This window comes from Oncorhynchus clarkii, chromosome 22, assembly GCF_045791955.1.
Source record: "Oncorhynchus clarkii lewisi isolate Uvic-CL-2024 chromosome 22, UVic_Ocla_1.0, whole genome shotgun sequence".
Taxonomy (NCBI): domain Eukaryota; kingdom Metazoa; phylum Chordata; class Actinopteri; order Salmoniformes; family Salmonidae; genus Oncorhynchus; species Oncorhynchus clarkii.
In genome coordinates, this window is record NC_092168.1 from 33,923,259 (window position 1) to 33,946,828 (window position 23,570).

At 44.0% G+C, this 23,570-nt stretch overlaps 1 protein-coding gene across 1 annotated transcript in view; it reads right to left on the reverse strand.

Moving 5' to 3' along the window:
* The window catches only part of LOC139380234 (receptor tyrosine-protein kinase erbB-4-like), a 534,593-nt gene that overhangs the window by 201,334 nt on the left and 309,689 nt on the right, over positions 1–23,570 (reverse strand). Inside the window, exon 3 of the mRNA XM_071122768.1 lies at positions 22,398–22,584. Within this exon, the coding sequence (XP_070978869.1) occupies positions 22,398–22,584 (187 nt within the window). The remainder of the gene's footprint in view (positions 1–22,397; positions 22,585–23,570) is intronic.

Genomic DNA, 23,570 nt, shown 5'->3' on the forward strand with positions numbered 1-23,570 from the left:
TCCAGGGACCAGTGGTTTGTGACCCTGGATCTGAGGGAATCATACTTCCATGTTCCTGTTCACCCAGCTCATTGGTAGTACCTCCGATTCGCTTTTAAAGGGACAGCTTACGAATTCATGGTTGTTCCCTTCAGCCTCTCATTGGCACCTTGCCTGCCATGTGGGGTGGATGGACAGGCCAGTGGGGCGCCATCCCTTGGTCTCCAGGTTTATGAATGGTGTTAGTCGCCTGCGTCCAGCTATGAACTGGATGTGGTCTTGGCAGCTTTAGCAAAGCCCCCTTTCAAACTGTTGAAGTCTGCCTTCATGAAAGTGGCTTCCTTGGTAGCGATTACTTCCATGAAGAGGGTGGGTGAGCTCCATGCTCTTTCAGGTAAGTTCTGAATGCTACCAGATGGCCCCCGGTGAGAGGAGTATATCTCTCCACCCCAACCCTTCATTTCTCCCGAAGGTTCTGTCAGACAGGCATGTGAACATCCCTTTTATCCTGTCTGCTTACGAGCCCCCGGAAGTGGCGGGGGACTCTGGGCCTCTCTCCGGCATGCCCTGTGAGGGCACTCGCTGCCTATGTGGAGCAGATACAGTCAGAGACACAGACCAGCTCATTGTCTGCTATGGTGAGAGACTCCTGGGAAAGCAGAGGCTCTCTCACTGGATCGTGGACACGATTATGACAGCATACTGCCTGGCTGGCAAGCCAGTGCTGGGATCTGTGGTGGCACAGGCTGTCAGCATGAGGGGTGGTGGGATTGGGCATTGAGTGTGGGACAATGGAGACAGGGGTTGCTGGCCAATCTGAGCGGAGTTCTGGTCTCTCTGGGCGGAGTGCTGGTCTCTCTGGGCGGAGTTCTGGTCTCTCTGGGCGGAGTGCTGGTCTCTCTGGGCGGAGTTCTGGTCTCTCTGGGCGGAGTTCTGGTCTCTCTGGGCGGAGTTCTGGTCTCTCTGGGCGGAGTGCTGGTCTCTCTGGGCGGAGTGCTGGTCTCTCTGGGCGGAGTGCTGGTCTCTCTGGGCGGAGTGCTGGTCTCTCTAGGTGAGGTGATGGTCTCTCTGGGCGGAGTGCTGGTCTCTCTGGGTGAGGTGATGGTCTGTCTGGTTGGAGTGCTGGTCTCTCTGGGTGAGTAGATGGTCTGTCTGGGTGGAGTTCTGGCTATTCTGGGTGCATTGATGGTAAATTGCAGTGGTGGTGGAGAAGGGATGATGATGAAGTAGTGATACATTTGTAGCATTGGGGTGGTATATCAGGCCTGGTTGTTGTTTGTGTGTTTCGGGGATGGGGTCAATTCGAATTGAAGTCAGTCAATTCAGGAACTAAAAAGGCATTCCAATTCAATAATTTATAAAATAGCATATATTTTCAACTACATTTATTTCAAATATTTATTACATTTTTTATTCAAATAACTTCCTGAATTGACTGCCTTCAATTTGAATTGACCCCAACCCTGGTGTGTTTGACTGTTTGTTAGTTTGTTTGTGTGTACCTTCCTTGTGTTCCTTCCTCATGACCTGATTTCCCTTGGCGTCTGCAGTAGCCAGCCAGTAATATTGTGTTGTGTAACACACACACACGCACACACACACAGACACACACACACAATGTAGGCCGTTGGAAGTGCAGACAGCATAGGGGCGTCATTCGGCCACAACCTTTCTCTCTCATGCCACTGCCTGCCACCTTGCCCGGAACAGTCTCTCCTCCTCTCCTGCCACCTTGCCCGGAACAGTCTCTCCTCCTCTCCTGCCACCTTGCCTGGAACAGTCTCTCCTCCTCTCCTGCCACCTTGCCCGGAACAGTCTCTCCTCCTCTCCTGCCACTGCCTGCCACCTTGCCTGGAACAGTCTCTCCTGCCACCTTGCCTGGAACAGTCTCTCCTCCTTTCCTGCCACTGCCTGCCACCTTGCCTGGAACAGTCTCTCCTCCATGGCACGTAGCAATGTTGTTCAAAGCTGTCTGATTAAATTTCACACATCCATCATGCAATTGTTTCCAATGAATTTCTATGAAAAATGGCAGAGATTAAAGGATTATGGAATTATCCTGAGCAGGGAGCATCTGCTTAAATTAAAAGGAGGGAAAAAGGGAAGGGAAGGAGGGAGAAAAAACTAAAGGGAAAGAAGGGAGGGGAAAAAAATTAAAGGGAAGAGGGAAAGGGGGGGGGTATGTATCTTCACTCATTTTAAACTTAAGCCACAATAATACCTTGATAGAGGCTTCAGATGAGGCAGGTGAACATGCAACCACAGCACTTCTACTTCATTTGTCATGAGATCCTCTCTGAGCTTTACAGGAATATGGCTCTGAATATATACAGCAACTATCACCTAGACATTCCTGTCTTTTCTATACATGTTATATCCTTGTATTCCTTGTATTCTCAGTAATGGCTAATATATTTATATTATCTAAGATTAGCAAATTACTAACCTCATGAACTTTGTTTTTGAGGCTACATTTATGTATATGAGCTAAATTTAACCCTTTCCTGGGTAGCCTCTCTGCCACTGAACTCATAATGATAAATAGGTTGTATTTCTAATAATTCTACACTCATTGAAAAAAAGTATGAGGAAAATCCTTCAAATTGGTGGATTCGGTCATTGCTATTGCTGACAGGTGTATAAAATTGAGCTTACAGCCATGCAATCTCCATAGACAAAACATTGGCAGTAGAATGTCCCGTACTGAAGAGATCTATGTAGAAGAGCTCTATGCATCTATGTATCTTCATTCATTTTGAACTTAAGCCACAATAAAGCCCTGATAATCTTTGATTTACGGCAAAGACAGAGGAGGGAGAGGGACAGAGAAATGGAACCACACAATGAGTACTATGTGGTAGAAGTGTGTACGAGGGATAAACTCAGCGAAAAAATAAAAGTCCTCTCACTGTCAACTGCGTTTATTTTCAGCAAACTTAACATGTGTAACTATTTGTATGAACATAACAAGATTCAACAACTGAGACAAAAACTGAACAAGTTACACAGACATGTGACAAACAGAAATGTGTCCCTGAACAAAGGGGGGTTAAAAATTTAAAGTAACAGTCAGTACCCCTGGTGAGACAAAAACGCGACTCGTCAGTGAAGAGCACTTTTTGCCAGTCGAGTCTGGTCTAGCGACGGTGGGTTTGTGCCTATAGGCGACATTGTTGCCGATAATGTCTGGTGAGGACCTGCCTTACAACAGCCCGACAAGCCCTCAGTCCAGCCTCTCTCAGCGTATTGCGGACAGTCTGTGCACTGATGGAGAGATTGTGCATTCCTGGAGTAACTCGGGCAGTTGTTGTTGCCATCCTGTACCTGTGCAGGTGTTGTTACGCGTGGTCTGCCACTGCGAGTACAATCAGCTGTCTGTCCTGTCTGCCTGTAGCGCTGTCTTAGGCATCTCACAGTACGGACATTGCAATTTATTGCCCTGGCCACATCTGCAGTCCTCATGCCTCCTTGCAGCATGCCTAAGGCACATTCAGCGCAGATGAGCAGGGACCCTGGGCATCTTTCTTTTGATGTTTTTCAGAGTCAGTAGAAAGGACTCGTTAGTGTCCTAAGTTTTCATAACTGTGACCTTAATTGCCTACCGTCTGTAAGCTGTTAGTGTCATAACGACCGTTCCACAGGTGCATGTTCATTATTTGTTTATGGTTCATTGAACAAGCATGGAAAACAGTGTTTAAACCCTTTACAATGAAGATCTGTGAAGTTATTTGGAGTTTTATTAATTATCTTTGAGAGACAGGGTCCTGAAAAAAGGGACGTTTATTTTTTTGCTGAGTTTATATGGAATATATTGATATACATTATATAGCTAGAGGGAGATGGGAAGGTAGTGTAACCAAGAAACACTTTGCTCCCAGGTGAATGTGAGGAGTACAGGTGTTTGTGCATAACTATTCATACTAGAATACAACATTGAGTAACATATTCATACACAAGTATAAAGATTCAGAGATGCAAATGTGAAAAACCAGGGAGGGAATTAAAGGTAGAAAACAAAGTGAGAAAGGGGAGAGAGAAAGAGAGTAGAGGATGAGAGAGTAAAGAGAGAGAGTGAGAAAACAGAATCAGAGAGAGAAAGATGAGATAGCTGGAAAGAGTTACATAGAGAGAAAAACCAGAGAGAGAAAACAGAAACAGAGAGAAACAGAGACAGAGGGGGGATTACTGTTGTTGCTGAGGGCCACTTTGCTTATCAACGTTGATGTCTGATCAGCTCCCAGTAGCATTGGAACGAGGCTCTCTCTCTCTCTCAAACAGACACAGAGAAATAAACCCCAGCTAAACGAGAGCATGTTGCACCTGCATACCAATGACCCTGGCTCAGCCTAACCACAGGGAGGACTGGCGCTACAGAGCTACAGTATATGGTGGCAATGTGTTTGTGTTTGTGTGTGTGTGGTGAGGCCATGCTCTGCATTTTTAGCTCATAAATTTGTGAGTGCCAACAACAGGTCAGTCAGAGCCAGACCCGTTTGATTTCCATAGGTGGGCCTGTTTTTTCCCGGGACCTCCTATGTGTGCACGTGCTTGTAATAGTAAAGACCATAGGCAGCTCATCAGTTTCATGTTTGGGGAAGCTTACAATATATCCTACCATTTTTACCGATCTGTGTGCCAGTTATAAATATTTATATATGCAATTTTTTTTGTGGAACATTTTAATTTCAATAATAACATTTTTATTTCTCAAAACCATTGTCACGTGATTAATCATACAAATCTGAAGCAAAATGATAAATATTAAAAGTTAAAATTCAACTCTGGTACACTGTGATCCATTGGCGGCTAAAGAAATGAGAGCATAGAACTCAGAGATAGCCTATAGGCCAATGCAGCAGCCACAACTCAGTCAGCTAGACCTATTGCCACGCGCACTACACAAATTGTGAGCTTCCCACACACACTTGTGACTTGAAACAATTCAGAGCTAATGATCGATCCACCGTGACTAAATCTTGCTCCGTAGTGAAGTATTTTGAATTATTTTATTTAGACAGGAGTAGTTATTTAATTTAGGCAAAACATCAATTTACTTTAGGAAAATCCAGCATCCTAACAGTGTACTGTACACTCGCAAACTTTCCTTCCCAATATACAAGAGGCTGAAACCAGAACTCTGTATATAATCACGAGATGCTCATGTCTCCTCCCTAACAATGGGAGTCTTTGTCCCAAAGGCGGGAAGGTAGGCGACAAGCTTAGGTCTGCATATTATTCCCATAGAAACGCATTGGGCTTATTCCAGACAGATTTTGGTGAGAGTGAGCCCTCTCGCTTCATCTCTTACTCTCTGCTGAAACTACACTACATGAACAAAAGTATTTGGACACCTGCTCGTCGAACATCTCATTCCAAAATCATGGGAATTAATATGGAGTTGGTCCCCTCTTTGTTACAATAACAGCCTCCACTCTTCTGGGAAGGCTTTCCACTAGATGTTGGAACATTGCTGCAGGGACTTGATTCCATTCAGCCTCAAGAGCATTAGTGAGGTCAGGCAAAGGTGTTCAATGAGGTTGAGGTCAGGGCTCTGTGCAGGCCAGTCAAGTTCATCCACACCAATCTCGAGAAACCATTTTGTATGGACCTCACTTTGTGCACAGGGCATTGTCATGCTGAAACAGGAAAGGGCCTTCCACAAACTGTTGCCACAAAGATGGAAGCACAGAATTGTCTAGAATGTAATTATAGGCTGTAACTGTAAGATTCCCTTCACTGGAACTAAGGGGCCTAGCCCGAACCATGAAAAACAGCCCCAAACCATCATTCCTCCGGCACCAAACAATAATGGTGCCACGTTGAAAGTCACTGAGCTCTTCAGGAAGGCCATTCTACTGTCAGTTTTGTCTATGGAAATTGCATGGCTGTGTGCTGTATTTATACTGTATAGTTTATATCATCAGAGAAAGCATCCGAGAGAGTGAAGAAATGCCCCTCTAAATGTAGCCCATGTATCTGATGCTGTCTAGACAGAAATAGTATGACATGCCATACTATTTTGGTACAGACAGCATCCAATACATGGTCTACACATACTGAGACAGGAAGGGCGCTGTTTTGCTCGCTCTGATGATTTAACTGCAATTCATGCATCTTTCTGTCGACATGTATCTCTGTCAGATAAATGATCAATATTTGTATATATTTTTGGGACGGGAAAGGAGGTACGGTAGGGCTGGCAAGGCCCTCTAAGGCCCACCCACAATGCCTGCCCAACAAAGAGCCACTTTGTTTTTGTTTAGAGCTGTTGCTGCTTTTCCAATCAGACCTGACTGTGACCCGGTACCTGATTGACAGCCTTAATGGCCAATCAGAGGAGCTTGTGACAGGACCTTAGACAAGCTAAATACCAATCATTGTCCCAGCCCCTGTCCCTGTCCTATCCCCTTTCCCATCCCCAGTCCCAGCCCCTGCCCCAGCCTCTGCCCCTGCCCCTGTCCCATCCCCAGTCCCAGCCCCTGCCCCTGCCCCTGTCACTGCCTGTCTGCTCAATCTGCTCCACTTCTCTAAGGCCCAGCTAGCCTGGAAAGTAAATAAATGCATTAATATGAATGAAAAGCTGTGATGCTGTGAGGGGAGAAAGGGATGAGAAGCTAGCTGGCTCAAAGGGCCACACTTTTCTAGTTTCTCACAGTGAGCTGGGCTGAGAAGGATAGTGGTAGAAGGATAGTGGTAGAAGGACAGTAGTAGAAGGATAGTGGTAGAAGGATAGTGGTAGAAGGACAGTGGTAGAAGGATAGTGGTAGAAGGACAGTGGTAGAAGGATAGTGGTAGAAGGACAGTGGTAGAAGGATAGTGGTAGAAGGATAGTGGTAGAAGGGCAGTGGTAGAAGGATAGTGGTAGAAGGACAGTGGTAGAAGGATAGTGGTAGAAAGATAGTGGTAGAAGGACAGTGGTAGAAGGACAGTGATAGAAGGACAGTGGTAGAAGGATAATGGTAGAAGGACAGCTGTAGAAGGACAGTGGTAGAAGGATAGTGGTAGAAGGATAGTGTTAGAAGGATAGAGGTAGAATGAGTGGTAGAAGGATAGTGGTAGTTGTATGCTGTTTGAGTCAGTTGTGACACTCAGGCTCCTGACAGTACTGTTGTGATTGTTGTAACTTAGTACACATTTACAATACTGGTCAAAAGTTTTAGAACACCTACTCATTCAAGGGTTTTTATTTATTTTTACTATTTTAGAATAATAGTGAAGACATCAAAACTATGAAATAACACATATGGGCTCATGTAGTAACCAAAAAAAAGTGTTAAACAAATTGAAATATATTTTATATTTGAGATTCCTCAAATAGCCACCCTTTGCATTGATGATGAGTCGGACCAGTGAAAGAAAAGAAACCAACAAGTGCATGGCATATGTGAGAACTCCTTCAAGACTGTTGGAAACACATTCCAGGTGAAGCTGGTTGAGAGAGTGCCAAGAGTGTGCAAAGCTGTCATCAAGGCAAAGGGTAGCTATTTGAAGAATCTCAAACACTTTTTTTAGTTACTACATACTCTATTATGGTATTTCATAGTTTTGATGTCTTCGCTATGATTCTACAATGTAGAAAATAGTACAAAATAAAGAAAAACCCTTGAATGAGTAGGTGTTCTAAAACTTTTCACCGGTAGTGTACACAAAACACTCTCACACACAAACATCCACTTTAGTGACACATTCATTCACGCACATTTCACACAAACACACATACAGTCTCTCACGGAATCACTGATATACCACAAAAGGCCTTTGATACATGGGTCATATGTAAGCTCCTTTCCCTGTTGGACCATGAACCCTTTGTGTCTATCCTCTTTTACACCTCTTCTCTCGTCACACACACACTGCCATGCACACACAGACTCTCTCTCCACTTAACCCTCTCTTCTCTCTCCTCACCTCCACATCCCTCCATCTCTTTCCTCCCTGACCAAGAAAACCTCATTATTCCATCATATCCCCACTCCTGCTCTTGCTCCTCCTCATTTGCCCTCTCCCTTTCCCCCCCTGCTCCACGGCACCACTGACATTTCAGAAATGAGAGGCCTGTGATTGGCAGGAACGGAAATAATTGGCTTAACCCTAAAGTGTTTCATTAACATTTCCATGTGCTCCGATGATGAAATGTGTTCCCATTAGAGCTAGCTAACATCTTCCAGGGTCTGGGGAGAGAGAGATGTGTTCCCATTAGGGCTAGCTAACATCTTCCAGTATCTGGGGCGAGATGTGTTCCCATTAGGGCTAGCTAACATCTTCCAGGGTCTGGGGAGAGAGAGATGTGTTCCCATTAGGGCTAGCTAACATCTTCCAGGGTCTGGGGAGAGAGAAATGTGTTCCCATTAGGGCTAGCTAACATCTTCCAGTATCTGGGGCGAGATGTGTTCCCATTAGGGCTAGCTAACATCTTCCAGGGTCTGGGGAGAGATGTGTTCCCATTAGGGCTAGCTGACATCTTCCAGGGTCTGGGGAGAGAGGGATGTGTTCCCATTAGGGCTAGCTAACATCTTCCAGGGTCTGGGGAGAGATGTGTTCCCATTAGAGATATATAACATTGTGGGTACGGTGAGAAAGAGGGAGAATGAGGCAGGCGGAGGAAGAGGAGGACGAGGATGAGGACAAGGACGAGGACGTGAAAGAGGCCTTCAATTATAATCTCCACCCTGTTTTAGAAAGCAGGTAGAACAGTAGCTTTAGGGGAATGGTACAGATGTAGGATCTTAATTTGAGCAAGTTTGCTACAGCAGAAAAACTATCCTGCAGCAACAAGAAATGTGAATTATTTTGTGGATTATAATTAATTTACACTTTTGTAGAAGTTTATATTTTTGTAGTAAGGGAAAATCATGTCTGAAATTTCCAAGTTGAAACTTCAGAAGGCTTTTTAAACCTCAAATACACTGTACATTTCCTGCATTGCAGGGAAGTTCTCCTGCAACGGGGTTTAAAATAGGATACTTCATCCGTATGGGCAGACAATCCTGATTGTGAAAATGGATGACACTGGGCTACTTTCCAATATCCACACTAGTATACCACTTCAAATGCATGCTCGATACATTCTAAATTGTATGTTAGTGTGGACACTGCAACATAGGTCTCTTGTTGTCAGGTCAGGTTTTTGTGTATGTTGGTTTTACCCATAGTCCTCCAGGCTGAGAATGTGACGGACTGGCCTGGTTTAGAGCTAACTAAAACATAGCCGGAGGGAGGACTATAATGTGTTTTGATGATTAATTGACATTCAAATTCCTTGCATACTCATTTGAACTTTTAATGAGGCAACATTTTGTTTTGGGCTGGTTCATCTAATCCATGCAAAAATATTCCCTGACAACTGGAGAGCCAATAGACAGACAGTGGGTACTGAAGGTGCACGAGGTTACTTAGCCTTCTGTCTATGTTCTAGTGACCCTTCATATGAAAGTGAATGGGGTGCAGTATGGCACAGTACTAGGGCTCATCAGTTAGTCCATTTAGGCTGGCCCCCTCAGTCCCTTTGAGCTGGGGCTGTGAACTATTCAGACCCTGGTGTTTGAAGAGCACAGCACAACACAACACAGCACAGCACAACACAGCACAGCACAGCACAGCATAGCACAGCACAACCCAACACAAAACAACACAGCACAACACAGCACAACACACCACAGCACAGCAAAACACAGCACAGCACAGCACAACACAGCACAACACAGCACAGCACAGCACAGGGACAACACAGCACAGTGCTCTAGTTTCCTAGCCTGCTCTCTTTAATTTAATTCTCAATTTACATAGCCTACGCATGTACACATGTACATATGCACACACAAGGCTTACTTATGGGTTACGGGTGGAGAAGTCAGAGGAGCCCCCCTCTTTCATCTTCTCATCTGCCCTCCACCTAACAGGTCCTAACAGGTCCTAACAGGTCCCAGATCAGTCAGAGGTAGTGATGATGGTTCCCTGCAGACTTCTCGCATGACTTCATTATCAGCAACTGGCTACTAATAGAGCCAGATAGGAATGCAGGGCAGGGGTGTGAAACTCATTTTGCCCTGGGGGCTGCATTCAGTCTCCAAAGAGGTCCGGAGGGCCGCACGGAAAATTGGTTATGATTCCTCGCCGTCAAAATTTGCAACAAAAAAAAGTTGTCTATCCATCGTTTTAGGAATTTTCTATGCTCCCTGACTTAGCTTTAATTTGGGTGATTATTAGTGAACTGGACAGTCAAGAAACTGTATGAATGTAGGTCCATTGTCATTTCTAGAAAATTTCCATCTGGTTTTAGTCATTTTAAAGTATATTGAGTTTGTTCATCATTAATAACATTATTATTTTTGGGGGGGACAAGTTGGTTATATTTCAGTCTTCTGTGATGTATATAAAGTATAATATTGGGATGCAAACTCAAAATTGAATACATGTCAACTCTATATTTGACATGGTACAGGTGTCTTCTGTTTTTAAGTCCATAACCATGTGTGTGAGGTGGATACCTTTGTTTCAAAGTAGATTTGTTTAAGACTACCAAGAAGCACTCTGTGTGACCCTGATTTAGCCCACTGCAGCAAAAGGTGGAGCATGGAGCCCTCACTTCTAATGCCATAGCATGTTTGTGGTGATTTGCTACACAACCCCCTCCAAATCTATGACATAGTCACAAAAGCACAGTTCTATATCTAAATATATAACGTAGTTGTAACAAAAGGGACTGTACAGGCCTATGTCGTAGGCCTTTTTTAAGTAAGGGCAGTGCCACTTGAAGCTGGGAGATATGTTTTAATCATTTAGTTTCTTAATGATGACACCCAATCCATTATTAATGGCTCTGGTTCCACCATGGGGCCCAGGCAGTGCTGGGCTGGGGCTAGCGAGCTAACTAACGCTATACAGTATTAGCGTTAATTCTAGTGCTCTCCATTTGATCTCAGTGTAACTACCCAACAGATTTACCCTAAACATGCTATCAAAGGTTTGATGTTAAAATAAAGAAGACCCTGGAAACGTTTCATTCATTGTTTATTTTGTTCTTTGTGTCTTGTTTGTTCTCTAAGAAGAGGCAACAGGAAAAAGCTACATGGATTTTATTATTATGCTTCCTTTTGTACTTATTTTGTACTTATTGTTATGTTCAGGGTAGCTGAGAAAGTTTTTCAGAGTCTTTCAGATAGTGAAGAGAAACTTGAAGAGAAACGCTACTGAAGAGAGGTGGTGTTTCTGTGAAGTGTACTGTAGTTTCAGATATCAGTTTTATTATATTACAACTAGATGCAGTAGGAACAAGACCACTTCCCCACCTGGGAGTTTCAAGCAGAAACTTTACCTAAATGTCCAATTTACTTAGAATGAACTATCCCATTTACTTCAAGATGGAAACAGATTTGTTTTTACTAAACTCACATTTCATTATTTTCAATTTAACTTTTTTTTGTTGAGGGCTGGCGGGTCAGCTCCCTCTGAAGCTGACGATTTAACATTATTTGTGTCTCAAATGGCTATCCCCTATGTAGTGCACTACCTTTGACTAGGGCCCAGATGGATCCGGTCAAAATAAGTGCCCTATAGGCAGAAGGGTTCCATTTAGAATGCGGCCTTTATGTTGTCGGACATTAATATTTCATAAAACTTTCCAATTTCTTGCTTATGCAATTCCCACATAGGATCATTAATGAGAGAAGCGGATCCAGTCAGCAAAATACAGCAGGAGAAACTAAAGCATAAAGTGTTGTTGGAGCCCAGCAGCACATGTTGTTACTAAATAGCCCTTATTGTCAGATGGATTATTAGTCTACAATATGCGAGAAGAAGCGTGTCAGTGTCAATGCATACTCTTTCAGTCTGCTGTCTTGGAGAAAAATCCATGTTCTTCCAAACAATTATGCGTCCAAATCTTTCCTTCCTACTGAAGTGTCCACTTGTTCCCTACTCCCCACAAATTCAAAAGAATTGGATTGGTGTAGGCATGCGCTAGAGGGAGTTTCCATACACCAATAATTTTATTTCAAATTCATGAGGGGAAGTGAACAAGTGCACACTTCGGAAGAAAAGGAGAGATTGGGACACAACCAATTTATTATTGCTTTAAATTGAAGAACTCAAGAACCTACACACTGTCAATGTACTGCATGCCCCAATGGCTAATCATATCAACCACAGCCATGCTAATAATTTCATGTCCACCACAAGAAAGAAAAACCTACTGTCATTGAGTATTGTCACCTTATAGACAATGGCTCTTTGCTCCTTGCCTAAGACCTAGGGGTGAAACCACTCCATGTTTGTGTTGACTGGAGAGGTCCAGCGTTGTGGGCGGGCCTTAGGGGGCCTGGCTCACGCTACCGTACCTCCTTGCCAATCCAAAGAAAATATTTAAATACTGATCATTTAATTGAGCAAGACACACGCAGACAGAAATACAAATCAATCTAAAATATAGCATCGAAGCGAGCAAAGCAGTGCCCCTCTGTCTCACTATGTGCCATGTATCTGATGTATCTGATGCTGTCTGGCCATAAGGAGTATTGCATGTCAATATGCAATGTCTTTAATGAAACATTTTTGTAGGGGTTGATACATTTTCTATTAGGGCAAAACAAATCTGACATTTTAAAGAGGAAAATACAAACTTTAGAAGCCTTTTGAAACCTCAAATACCCTACAAGTTTGTAGAACTCAAGAACCTACACAAATTCTCAGCAACAAAAGAGTGATCAAATTAAGATCCTACATCTGTTTAGTACGACGGAGGGGTGCTGTTTCGCTCGCTCAGATGCTTTCTCAGGTGAGCAGGCTTCAGCCACTTGTGAATTGAAGGAACATTGGCGGGTGCAGAGTGCACTGTTCGGATGCTGTTCGGATGCTGGAATTATTTTGGACTAATCTGCAAAGGTCTCCTACTTTTTTAAGTGATTTGTTTGACAATCAGATGAAAACATCATGACTGGTTGTGTTTATTAAAAGGTAATATATTTTTACAGTTATATTACATGTCTTTATTATGAAACCCATTTGTACACCTGCTATCAAATGCCCGTCCAACTGATTCGTTCGGACGCCGGCCCTGGGCTGGTGTTAACACGCTGTTCCTAAACTGCGTTAGAGAGCTCACAAATGTAACAATATGAATGTCGTCTTACAAAAAACTCCCTTTTGCCCTCCTCCAAGCAATGAAATATTGAGTATGACACAGGAGTAATTGCATGGGAAGTAATCAATTAGACACACAATTGGAAGCGACCTGAGGTCTGGAAGCTGCCAGCCGAGAGGAGAGGAGAGAGGTGGAGATTGGAGAGAGAGCGGTGGAGATTGGAGAGAGAGAAGTGGAGAGAGGAAAGAGGTGGAGAGAGAGAGGAGAGAGGTGAATACAGATAGATAGAGGTAGAGAGAGAGGAGAGGTGGAGAGAGGAAAGGTAGAGAGAGGAGATATGGAGAGAGGAGAGGAGGAGAGAGGGGAGGTGCAGAGAGGAGAGAGGTGGAGAGTAGAGAGATGTAGGGAGAGGAAAAGTGGAGAGAGGAGAGGTGGAGAGAGGAACGGTGTAGAGAGAGGAGAGGTGGAGAGAGGAGAGGAGGAGAGAGAAGAGAGGTGGAGAGTAGAGATGTAGAGAGATGAGAGGTGGCGAGGTGGAGAGAGGAGAGATGTAGAGAGAGGAGAAGTGGAGAGTTGGAGAAAGGAGAAAGGAGGGGTGGAGAGAGGAGAGATGTAGAGAGAGGAGAGTTGGAGAAAGGAGAAAGGAGGGGTGGAGAGAGGAGAGAGGAGAGAGGTGGAGAGTAAAGAGAAAGAGAGGTCGAGAGAGGGGATAGGTAGAGAGAGGAGAGAGGTAGAGAGAGGGGAGAGGTGGAGAGTGGAACAGAATGCCAGGGACACAGTGTTCTAGTCAAAAGCAGTGCACTATAAAGGGAAGATGGTGCCATTTTGGGATGTAGCCTTGGACACAAACTAATCTCAGCTCTCTTCCTGTGGGGGTTTCTCATAAAGACAGAGGCCAGTCTGGGGAGAGGCTGTCCAAAGACTCTTCAGGACAAGACTGAGTCCACTTGTCCTTTATTTTCACCTTGTCCTGTCTATCCGTCCAACCCTCCCTCCATCCATCCCTACATCTCTCCTGTGGGTGTTTCTCAGATAGACCGGGCCAGGCAGGGATCTGCTGTCCAAATACACTGATTCTCCTTCTTAGTCCTTCAAGGAGAGACTGTCACAGATTTCTCTCATTCGTTATTTTCACCTTGTCCCATCCATCCATCTATACCTCTATCCCTCCATCCCTCCTGTTCACCATTTCATGATCCATGATGCTTTCACGAAACACTGAGCAGAGCTCGTTGAAGTTAATGTATGATCATTAAGATTTTCCCCTTGATAAAATGCAGGGCGATGAAGAGCAGATAGAACACAATATTCTGTGTGTGTCTGTGTGTGTGTGTGTGTGTGTGTGTGTGTGAGTACAGTAAAATAATACACATGTAGGCTTTGTATATAGTGCATGTGCCAGTTTAACTAACATTGATGAGATATATAGAGAGAAAGAGAAACAAGAGGGACAAGAGACGAGAGAGAGAATGAGAACGTGAAAAAGAGAGAAATAACAGATGGACTGTGAGTGAGTAGTGGATCCAGTCTTGGCGTCGTGTGCGAGCAGCGTGTGTGTGTGTGTGTGTCAGCTAACCGTGTAGGGAGAGAGAGAGAGAAGGATGTCTGGCAGATGGGGGAAGAGATTTGATGCTTTTATTTTGGACAGAGAGTAATGGCAGCATACAAGCAGTGGAAATAAATGGATGAGCAACACTGACTGAACAAAACTATAGGGAAACAGGCCGGGATACTTATTTTAAAAATAGAAAATGTGTAAACTGACATGTTCATCTGTGTTATTTCTTTCATTGAGGTGGATATTGTTGTGAAAACTCAACAGGCAGCAATTACCATGTGAATGCACTGAGCCCAGCTCAACTTGCCTCAGCTGCTATCTACAGTAACTGTTGTGTTCATGGTGACTCAAAAAGAAAAAAAAAGAAGAGAAGCAGAAGAAAAATGTTTGCTTAAGCATGAAAATAGCTTTAATTGGTCTGAAATGGAAAGCATACCGTAGCTGCACTTTGGAAATGTCAAACAAAGTGCCAGTGTTTAAATCTTGTCACTGTGCTGGGGGAGACATAATTCACTCCAATCATCTTCTTCTGGAGAGACAGATAGGGACAGGCAGGTTCAGTATGGGACAATAAATTGTTCGGGGGAGAGGGGAGGATTATATGAAGACAGATACTAGTGGATGGAGAGAGAGAGAGAGACAAAGACAGAGACAGACAAGATACGGAAAAAGACAGAACGATCTAGTAAGTCTTACTGCTTCATCTTAGTGTGTTTTAAAGTGTACTTGAGTGTGTTTCCTGTTTCATATGCCTAAGGATGACTAAGGATAACTGAAGCCTGATTGAAAGGGGCCACAGAGGGACTGAGATGCACACTACACAGTCCCAGCAAACCCATGAGTGTTCCTTCGTTCTACAAAGTCTCCTACACAGACCCCACTGAAAAATCAATACAGCCATATCAAAATATACCAGCTACAAATGGATTTTATCTAGGACAATTTCTACCTCCTAGGGATTCAGGTCGGTTCCAATACCGAGGGGTCCGTTTTATCCGTCTCCAGATTAGCCCTGTGTGTAGTTAATAACCTTTATTCTCGTATATGTCGCTTATAGATCATATCGATCGTTTTACAGAGAGCAGGGTATAAAAGGAACGACAGAATAATATGACGGGGAGATGAAAGGGGAGCCATTATAGGCCACAGTGACGGAGAGAGGGGGGGGATCTTCGGATGGTGGGGTGTGTGTGTGTGTGTGTGTGTGTGTGTGTGTGTGTGTGTGTGTGTGTGTGTGTGTGTGTGTGTGTGTGTGTGTGTGTGCGTGTGTGTGTGTGTGCGCACATGTGTCACAGCCTGAGACCCAGAGACCAGCTCCCAAGGCTTGATATAGCAGGAGCATGACACAAGTAGTGGAGGAGAGTGTCAAAATAGATACAAAGAGAGACACATAGAAAAAGAGCATGTGCAGTCCCTCTTCCTCCTCTCCACACTACTGGCCCAGGGATATGGATGGGACAATGGCATTTCAAACACCGATCTGCCTCTTTTCACTGAGTCTGCCTCTGGACACTCAGTGGTATCCGAGCTCAACCTAGTATCCCAGATAGGACTCTGCGATAGGACTCTGCGAATAGGACTCTTCAATAGGACTCTGCGATAGGACTCTTCAATAGGACTCTGCGATAGGACTCTGCGATAGGACTCTTCAATAGGACTCTGCGATAGGACTCTTCGATAGGACTCTTCAATAGGACTCTGCGATAGGACTCTTCAATAGGACTCTTCGATAGGACTCTTCAATAGGACTCTGCGATAGGACTCTGCGATAGGACTCTGCGATAGGACTCTGCGATAGGACTCTTCAATAGGACTCTGCGATAGGACTATTCGATAGGACTCTTCAATAGGACTCTGCGATAGGACTCTTCGATAGGACTTTTTGAATAGGACTCTGCGATAGGACTCTGCGATAGGACTCTGCGATAGGACTCTGCGATAGGACTCTTCGATAGGACTCTTCGATAGGACTCTGCGAATAGGACTCTTCAATAGGACTCTGCGAATAGGACTCTTCAATAGGACTCTTCAATAGGACTCTGCGATAGGACTCTTCAATAGGACTCTGCGATAGGACTCTTCAATAGGACTCTGCGAATAGGACTCTTCAATAGGACTCTGCGATAGGACTCTTCGATAGGACTCTTCAATAGGACTCTGCGATAGGACTCTTCAATAGGACTCTGCGAATAGGACTCTTCAATAGGACTCTGCGATAGGACGCTTCGATAGGACTTTTCGAATAGGACTCTTCGATAGGACTCTGCGATAGGACTCTTCGAATAGGACTCTTCGAATAGGACTCTTCGATAGGACTCTGCGATAGGACTCTTCGATAGGACTCTTCGATAGGACTCTGCGATAAAACTCTTCGAATAGGACTCTTCGAATAGGACTCTTCGATAGGACTCTGCGATAGGACTCTTCGAATAGGACTCTTCGATAGGACTCTTCGAATAGGACTCTTCGATAGGACTCTGCGATAGGACTCTTCGAATAGGACTCTTCGAATAGGACTCTTCGAATAGGACTCTTCGAATAGGACTCTTCGATAGGACTCTGCGATAGGACTCTGCGATAGGACTCTGCGATAGGACTCTTCAATAGGACTCTTCGAATAGGACTCTTCGATAGGACTCTGCGATAGGACTCTTCAATTGGACTCTTCAATAGCACTCTTCGATAGGACTCTTCAATAGGACGCTTCGAATAGGACTCTTCAATAGGACTCTTCTGGCATGGCAGAAAACTTTTTTAAATGTATATTGTTGATATTGCTTAACTGCCCCAACGGAAACATGTCTTGCGAATGAACATGTGAACATGTCCACGCCTTTTATGAATATCATTTTCAACCCTTCTCAAAGATAAGCATAGTACTACCCAACAAAATACATGGTGATATACAGTGCCTTGCGAAAGTATTCGGCCCCCTTGAACTTTGCGACCTTTTGCCACATTTCAGGCTTCAAACATAAAGATATATGAATAAAGAATATCATGAAGTTGAACGACATTTATTGGATATTTCAAACTTTTTTAACAAATCAAAAACTTAAAAATTGGGCGTGCAAAATTATTCAGCCCCTTTACTTTCAGTGCAGCAAACTCTCTCCAGAAGTTCAGTGAGGATCTCTGAATGATCCAATGTTGACCTAAATGACTAATGATGATAAATACAATCCACCTGTGTGTAATCAAGTCTCCGTATAAATGCACCTGCACTGTGATAGTCTCAGAGGTCCGTTAAAAGCGCAGAGAGCATCATGAAGAACAAGGAACACACCAGGCAGGTCCGAGATACTGTTGTGAAGAAGTTTAAAGCCGGATTTGGATACAAAAAGATTTCCCAAGCTTTAAACATCCCAAGGAGCACTGTGCAAGCGATAATATTGAAATGGAAGGAGTATCAGACCACTGCAAATCTACCAAGACCTGGCCGTCCCTCTAAACTTTCAGCTCATACAAGGAGAAGACTGATCAGAGATGCAGCCAAGAGGCCCATGATCACTCTGGATGAACTGCAGAGATCTACAGCTGAGGTGGGAGACTCTGTCCATAGGACAACAATCAGTCGTATATTGCACAAATCTGGCCTTTATGGAAGAGTGGCAAGAAGAAAGCCATTTCTTAAAGATATCCATAAAAAGTGTTGTTTAAAGTTTGCCACAAGCCACCTGGGAGACACACCAAACATGTGGAAGAAGGTGCTCTGGTCAGATGAAAGCAAAATATAACTTTTTGGCAACAATGCAAAACGTTATGTTTGGCGTAAAAGCAACACAGCGCATCACCCTGAACACACCATCCCCACTGTCAAACATGGTGGTGGCAGCATCATGGTTTGGGCCTGCTTTTCTTCAGCAGGGACAGGGAAGATGGTTAAAATTGATGGGAAGATGGATGGAGCCAAATACAGGACCATTCTGGAAGAAAACCTGATGGAGTCTGCAAAAGACCTGAGACTGGGACGGAGATTTGTCTTCCAACAAGACAATGATCCAAAACATAAAGCAAAATCTACAATGGAATGGTTCAAAAATAAACATATCCAGGTGTAAGAAAGGCCAAGTCAAAGTCCAGACCTGAATCCAATCGAGAATCTGTGGAAAGAACTGAAAACTGCTGTTCACAAATGCTCTCCATCCAACCTCACTGAGCTCGAGCTGTTTTGCAAGGAGGAATGGGAAAAAATTTCAGTCTCTCGATGTGCAAAACTGATAGAGACATACCCCAAGCGACTTACAGCTGTAATCGCAGCAAAAGGTGACGCTACAAAGTATTAACTTAAGGGGGCTGAATAATTTTGCACGCCCAATTTTTCAGTTTTTGATTTGTTAAAAAAGTTTTAAATATCCAATAAATGTCGTTCCACTTCATGATTGTGTCCCACTTGTTGTTGATTCTTCACAAAAAAATACAGTTTTATATCTTTATGTTTGAAGCCTGAAATGTGTCAAAAGGTCGCAAAGTTCAAGGGGGCCGAATACTTTCGCAAGGCACTGTATACAGTACATGAATGTTCTACCGATTATGCTAGATGACAACGCAGAATTGTATAGTGGATGTGTGCCTGCGTGCGTGTGTTTGTAGACCAAATAGAACAAAGAGTAGTGGTTTAATATCTTCACTGTGTCAGATTGAGCCCGGAGAGAGACAGAAACCCACTGCTCTATTCATGCTGTATAAAAATCAGGTGAATGAATGTTAGTCCTACACTGTGTTACATAACAGAAAACATACAGTACACTGTGCTCCTATGGTGTGGTCTCTGGACGTTGTCTTTTCAATTCCTCCTCCATCTCTTGATCTCTATATTCATTTTACTTTCTCTGTCTCTCAAATCTCTCTCTCTCCCCATCTTTCCCCATCTATTTCTCTCCTTCTCTCACTCTCTCTCTCCTTCTCACTATCTATCTTTCTCCTTCTCTCTCCATCTCTCTCAGTGAAGACACACCAGCGACCATTGCCTTCTCTCTCTCTCTCTCTCTCTCTCTCTCTCCCTCTCCCCCCCTCTCTCTCTCTCTCTCTCTCTCTCCCTCCCCCCCCCCTCTCTCTCTCTCTGACCAGACAGACACCAGACCCAACACTGACCTCTATCCTCTGCCTCTCAGGACAGTGAGTTAGGTGGGTCTATAGGTTAACTGTCAATTACTGACCCTGTCACACAATATTGTATCAGAACACCTAATGGGCTCCTGACAAAACTGGGATGTGTCCCAAATGACACCCTATTCCCTATATATTGTACTTCTTTTGATTGGGTAGTGAACTTTATATGGAATATGGTGCTAATTTAGATGCAGACCTGATGTTTGGCGGCAGGTAGGCTAGCGGTTAAAGACCGTTGGGCCAGTAACTGAAAGGTCGCTGTTTTCGAAACCCCGAGCCAACTAGGTGAAAAATCTGTCTGTGCCCTTGAGCAAGGCACTTAACCCTAGTTGGTCCTGTAAGTCACTCTGGATAAGAGTGTCTGTTAAATAAATAAAATGTAAATGTTATTAATTTCTCCGGTTACAACCATAGCTCAGAACTAGCTCCATAGCCACAACATAGAATATGTTATTAGTGCAGAGCATAACTCCCCTCAAGCAGATTACATATCGGGACAGCTCCATCTGGGAGGTAGTAAGACAACATAAGTTATGTCAGTTAGTCTGAGTCTTTTACTTGACTGCATACATTCTTAGCAATGGCTGTATTCAATCCGTATCATGGAAGTTCAAATGCTACAGCTAGATTGAAATTAAAAGGCAATGTTACCGCATTAGCAGAGACTGCATTCATGGTAACGCTGCATATGTTAATTCGTATCATAATAATGTGTATCGCGCAATCCGTAGTGCAGATTGAATAGAGCCGTAAGTGTTTGTGATCCCTGTGGGAAATGTACATATGACCTTAACAATGCTAGTGCCACACGTTTACCAAATTAAGCAAACAAGAACACCTTTTAATAGCATCGTAATCATAAACTGCTGAGTTTAATTAGCACAATGGTTGCACTTCAGAAAGGTTTAGGGCCTTTTTCCTGGCTGCTTATTCTTCAAGGTCAAGTATGCTTGTGTAAATGCTAGGGGAAGGATGATAGCATCTTAGGAGAATGCATCAAAACCCTGTCTGTATAGAGAGACTGAGATTGAGAGAGAGAGTGAGAGAGAGAGAGAGCGAGAGAGAGAGAGCGAGAGAGAGAGAGAGATAAACTACAGATGGAGAGAGAGAGAAAAAAAAACTAGAGATGGAGCGAGAGAGAGAAAGAGAAAAAAATAGATGGAGAGGGAGAGAGAAAGAGAGAGAGAGAAAGAGAAAGAGACCGAGAGAGAAACTAGAGATGGAGTGAGAGAGAGAAAAAACTAGATGGACAGAGAGAGAGAGAGAGAGAGAGAGAGAGAGAGAGAGAGAGAGAGAGAGAGAGAGAGAGAGAAAGAGGAGAGAGAGAAGGAGAGAGAGAGAGGAGAGGTAGAAAATAACTACATTTTCACAAGTGCTTTTAGCGGCTATGAGAATGAGGGGATATGCTAAACGGTAATAATAATCTACTTTAGTGATTCCGAGGGAAGATAACTATTTCCTGATCCTAAGTAACCTGTCTTACCTAGGTATCTCTGAGAGGGATCAGGCAATTACTGTTCTTGTTCTCTGTTTATCTACCTTGCCTCCCAAATGGCAACCTTTTTCCTACTTAGTGCACTACTTTTGACCAGGGCCCATAGGGAATGGGGTGCAATTTGTGACGAAGCCCCAGTCTTCGTTCATGGTAACTAGGCCATTTTGGAGCTAGCTGTCATTAACACAGGAGAAAATATGTTGTGACGTGGATATATGTAATTGCAACCTAACTACAATGCACTCAATAAAAATGCAGGTATGTGGGTACAGAAAACACATTATGACTTCACGCAAAAACAAACAGGGAAATGGATGGGGTATGTATGACTGCAGAGTACTGCAGAGTAATTGTTACAATGTTACAATAGTGTGTACGTATATTGAGGAAGCTTACAGGGCAAGAAGAGGCTAGTTTCAGACCATGTTGAAGTAAAAGGCTACTTGCTAATGATAAATGTAATATTTGCTTTGACACTTTGTATTTCCCAGCATGTACTGTACATGCATCACCAACACCCCTACCAGAGGGCCACATCTGGTTAACATTATCAGGTTCTGCTGGGGAATTGGCAAGCCTGGTTCCAGATCTGTTTGTGCTGTCTTGCCAACTCATATGGTCGACCAAACAGATCTGGGATCAGGCGAAGCTCTCTGTGGATATTGGTGCTAAAACAAAGCATACAAAATATAACACATACATCTTCCCAAGGCCAGGTCAGGTGTCAATTCCCATTGAGAAAGATTAACTCAAGGTGTTATTGCATTTCAGCCAAATGAAAGTCTGGACAAAACTTTCTGATGCAGAGTTTGGTCAACTGTGTCTTCCTCTCGCTATGAGTGTCAAGAGATGTAATTCAAATCTGTCAGTACAGTACATCCCCAACCACCTAACATCTAGACAGACACAAGCTCTTAAAAGATCAGATCACTGCATTTAATTCTCATTAAATTGACCCTAACATTCGGTTCCCTCTTCACAGATCTTGGTTTACAGCTTTCATTGCAGTAATTTTCTAGCAGAGTGACTTAACACTCAGTCACACAATGACAGGATTTCACTGAAGTTAGTAGCAGGACGGTATGTCTCTAAAAAGAGGAAATGAAAGATTTCAGAGCTTTCCTTGCTTCAGACAGAGGAGACACAGAGACAGGATAGCTATCTTAGACACATACCTGTGAGGTTCTTCAGTCCCAGTTGGCGCAGGCCAAAGTTCCCATCTCTGCGGTAGTTGAGGAAGATTGCCAGAGCGTAGCGGTCTTCATACATCTTAGTTCCTCTGATGATCCTCAGGTTCTCCAGCGGCAGGTAGTCAAACTGGTTCAGAGCCACCAGCACATAGCCTGTCACCTCACGGATAGACTGGAAGAGGAGAGAGGTGACAGGGAGAACATCAGACACAGCAACACGAAACAAGAGCCACGGAGACGATCAGACATAGATAGCTTGGTCCCAGATATGTTTTGTCCTGATCTGTTTGTGATGTTTTCCCAACTCCTAGGGATTTCATGAATGACAACGACTACAGATCTGAGATCAGGCTAAAGTAGACAGAGCAGCTTTGAAAACTGATTCATCATAAGGTAATTTCCACCTATCCACTCAGTCACGATGAACCCATGTGAGGGGGAAACCCCACGGGGGTCAAGGAAGACTTTGCTAAAACTTTCTGCTCCAAGCTTGTGTCCACTCCACTAGGTACCAGGGTGAAGCAGGAAGACATCAGCATCATCATTGCTTCACACTTAAATGTCATTTAGAAAGGATAATGACCGCGGAGACTTTACGAACCCACCCAGCCAGAGCTGGTATGAATCAAAGTGACACGACCGCCCTCCTCTCATCCCCCTTCCTGTCATGGTAGCTGTCATTAGAGGTGACAGACAAAGTGAGGATGAGTCCCAAATGGCACCTTATTCGCTATAAAGTGCACTATTTTAGACCAGTGCCCAATAGGCCCTAGTAAATATGGTGCACTATAGTGAACAATTTGGGAATATTGTGCCATTTTGGAGGTAGACAGAGACAGCGGGGAAAGGACAGGGCAGGTCTCTCACAGCGCTAATGCCAACAGTGACAATAATCACAGCAACAGGCCTCCGCCACGCACACAGCCACACACACACACATACACACTCGCAAAAGCACATAGGCATGCACACACGCAAGCACACTAAACTGCGTCCTAAGGAGTCTGCAACCACCACTGTTGCTGCTGCCACCACTGCTCAGGTTCAGACCCCCATTACTGACAGCTGTCTGGCCCTATAGTCGTCAGTCCAAGCCAGGCCCAGAAGTTGCAGGAGCAGTCATGGTGCTGTCTAGATCAACAACAGTCACATAATGGG